The following is a 3,107-nucleotide window of genomic DNA, read 5'->3' as shown; positions in this document are numbered from 1 at the left end:
TGTCCACATCCCTGCCTTAGCTTAAGCTAAAGGGGCTGAAATTAAAATCTTGCTTAAACATACACCTAGCTGGTGTCTAATCTCTCCACTGCCATTGAAAGTCGAGTGAGTCACGTTAAGTTTCAATTTCCTTACTTGTAAAATAAAGTAATGATACCTAACATGGGACATTTAAGGTTGCCACATGGAATGTTCTAAGTAATAGGCTTAAAACAAAGTAGGGATTCCTAACTTAATTTTCCTGTATTCCTGAGTGTCCCGAAGCCCAAAAGTTGTGTGTATGTGTGCAGTTACTTAATTTCCCAGATTCCTTTTAGGCCTTTGTGGTGTTGAGAAAGACCATAAACCCCACACTCAGCAGCTGGGAGTCAGACTTGAGTATCCTGCTCCCCTTGCCCACCCAGTGCATGGACCCACTGAAGCACTGTATTCACTGTATTTATTGGCATGCAGCAAACGAGGGACTACTGGAAGACAGGCGGGTTCAAGGCATGGTCCCAGCACCTGAGGCTAAATGCCCTGGCTAACACGGGCTTCAGTTGTTCTCAGTCTTTGCAGGTAAAGTGGTGCGGGGGTCCTTTATGATGGAGGGTGACATTGGTCCCTGATGGGAGGTGGAGGAGGAGGCAGAGCTGAGGAACAGAAAGGACCAGAGTGAGGGGTAAGATGGCTCCTCCACCCCCTGCTTGTGACAGCCAGCTCCCAGCAGAGCCCAGATTGATTCCCAGAAACAAACAGCGCCCCCACCCCTGCCCCCAGTCTCTCCCAAACAGCCCCTTACTACCTTTCCAGGCAATTCCAGGAAGCTGGAGTCATGGGAGACATTGGCCAGAAAAGTCTTCAGCTTCACTTGCAAAGTCGCCGTTGGCCCTGAGAACCCAAAATTGCAACTTAGGACCCTGCAGTCAGGGCTCTGTTCCTTCAGGGTGCAGGTACCTCCTGACCCACACCTTGCATGATTCCTCCTTCAGGATGCCCCCCCCCCCCACTGTCGCTCTGATGCAGGGATTTGCCTGGATCCTAGGAAGCTCTGCCATCTTTCAGTGGCCAAGGAGTCCCTCCTCTTTCTCCATGTTCAAGACACTCAGATGGCCATCTTCCAGCCCCTACCTGTTGCATGGGAGCTGGTGAGGAGGGATAGGAGGAGGAAGAGGGGCAGTATGAGCCTCATTGTGGCCACCTCACTTCTCATCTGATGTCCCTGTGGTCTCTCAGTCCTTAACGGCAATGTGGGGGGAATAGGAGGAGGATCTGGGAACTGGATTTTCCAGTTCACCCTGTATGGCTTTCAGGACCCTGGAGTGGGCTCTTCATGGGGCTCTTGAGGAAAGGAGAGGGTAAGTCCCTTCTCTGGGTTTGTCCCTTGTTTTCATCCCTGTTAGCAAGTCTGTGGGGGAGGAAGGGAGCTGCTGGTCCTTTGAAGAGGAAAGCAGGGGTCAGGGAGGTGGCTCACCAGCAGGTGTCTGAGCCCCACCCAAGCCTGGGCTTCTTGGTGCTCTTTAGTGATTAATTATTAACTTCTATTAATAGTCATCATTACTGCCACTCAGGGACTCAGGAATGTAGGCCCAACAGGGAGGGGTAATTAAGTCAAGTTCCTTTGCCAGCTAAGGTGTCCTCTGTTTTAGCCTCTGGCTTTCCAAATGAGAAATCTAGAAAATGGGGACTTCCATCTTTGAACAGTTTAAATCTCCAACACATCTTAGATACTCAGGTGGAAATTGGAGTTTCTACCAATTATCCACCCTACCTTTGCCCACCCAGGCAAAGGAAATATATGTAGCTATTCCAAACCAAGGGCAAGCACTAGGACCCATGTGTAGAGGGAGTTTGGGTCCCAACTAGTTTACAACCCTTCTTCAAAATACAGGAAACTGGGCTGGGACGGTGGCTCAGTGATAGAGCGCTAGCCTTGCATGCATGAGGCCCTGGGTTCGATTCCTCAGCACCACATAAGCAAAAATTAAAAAGCCGGAAGTGGCGCTGTGGCTCAAGTGGTAGTGCACTAGCCTTGAGCTGCATAGCTGAGGGACAGCGCCCAGGCCCAGAGTACAGGCCCCATGACCGGACCCAAAAAAAAAAAAAAATACAGGAAACTAGCCAGGTACCAGTGGCGCACACCTGTAACCCTGGCTACTTAGGAGGCTGAGAGCTGAGGAGACCCCGATCTCCAATTAAGCACCAAAAAATAAAGGAGGGGGTGGGGGCTGGAAGCTTAGCTGTGGCGCAAGTGTTAGAGGTAGAGTGCTAGCCTTGAGGAGAAAAAAAAGTCTCGGGGACAGTGCCCAGGCTCTGAGTTCAAGCACTGGTATAAACACACACAAATCTAGGAAACTAAGGCCCATAGAGAATGACTTGTTAAGGTCACCCAGCAGGTTAATGGCAGAGAGATTAGAACACAGGTCATGCTCAACAGACTGACACCTAAGTCACATGAACTATGTGATCCTCAAGGGGACAGGCCCTGCATCTTCCTATTGCCTCTCTCCTATGGGTACCCTCAGGCAAAATGAGTGGGAGCAAGTGCAGAAGGATGTAGGCAGAGAGTACTAGGCACCTGGAGAGAAGCCAAAAGCAAGACCAAGAAAATGGAGGAAGAGACAATCCACAGGGAGACATTCAGGTACTCCCAGGCTTACTAAGGAGGGCAGCAGGATCCCAGTGGGAAGAAAACTGAACAAAAAGCAGCATACACAAGACGTATAAGTAGGAAGAGAAAAGGGGACACAGAGATTTTGGCGTACCTGGATCTTCCTAAGAGGAAAGATAAGAACCCTACTTTTTTCCAGGCTGATATTCCCCACTTTTTCTTTTTTTTCTTTTTTTTTTTGTTGGTCATGGGGCTTGAACTCTGGGCTTGGGCACTGTCCCTCAGCTCTTTAGCTCAAGGCGAGCGCTCTGCCACTTGAGCCACAGCACCACTTTCGATTTTCTAGTGGTTTATTGGAGATAAGAGTCTCACGGAGGGCTGGGAAGGTGGCTCACTGGTAGAGCGCTTGCCTTGCATGCATGAGGCCCTGGGTTCGATTTCTCAGTACCACATAAGCAAAAAGAAAAAAAGCCAGAAGTGGCTCTGTGGCTCAAGTGGTAGAGTGCTAGCCTTGAGC

At 49.9% G+C, this 3,107-nt stretch overlaps 1 protein-coding gene across 1 annotated transcript; it reads right to left on the bottom strand.

Annotated features, from left to right (window-relative positions):
- Window positions 1-41: 41 nt before the first annotated feature.
- Window positions 42-1,171, bottom strand: LOC106002533 (surfactant-associated protein 2-like). Its single transcript, XM_013037397.1, has 3 exons — window positions 1,111-1,171; window positions 785-870; window positions 42-632 (listed from the first exon to the last, which is right to left on the bottom strand). The coding sequence occupies exons 1-3, from the start codon at window positions 1,169-1,171 to the stop codon at window positions 546-548; spliced, it is 234 nt and encodes a 77-aa protein (XP_012892851.1). The 3' UTR covers window positions 42-545.
- Window positions 1,172-3,107: the final 1,936 nt, after the last annotated feature.

Source organism: Dipodomys ordii, unplaced genomic scaffold (assembly GCF_000151885.1).
Source record: "Dipodomys ordii isolate 6190 unplaced genomic scaffold, Dord_2.0 Scaffold13143, whole genome shotgun sequence".
Lineage (NCBI taxonomy): Eukaryota > Metazoa > Chordata > Mammalia > Rodentia > Heteromyidae > Dipodomys > Dipodomys ordii.
The sequence above is the reverse complement of the archived record's forward strand: the minus strand, read 5'-3'. Positions and strand labels throughout refer to the sequence as shown.

What these genes read in the sequence shown, in the direction of transcription:
- LOC106002533 (XM_013037397.1), bottom strand. Translation starts at nt 1,171, where the DNA reads ATGAGGCTCATACTGCCCCTCTTCCTCCTCCTATCCCTCCTCACCAGC. An exon ending in CACCAGCTCCCATGCAACAG is followed by an intron (nt 871 to 1,110) that starts GTAGGGGCTGGA and finishes TTGGGTTCTCAG; the next exon opens with GGCCAACGGCGACTTTGCAA. An exon ending in TCCTGGAATTGCCTGGAAAG is followed by an intron (nt 633 to 784) that starts GTAGTAAGGGGC and finishes TCTGTTCCTCAG; the next exon opens with CTCTGCCTCCTCCTCCACCT.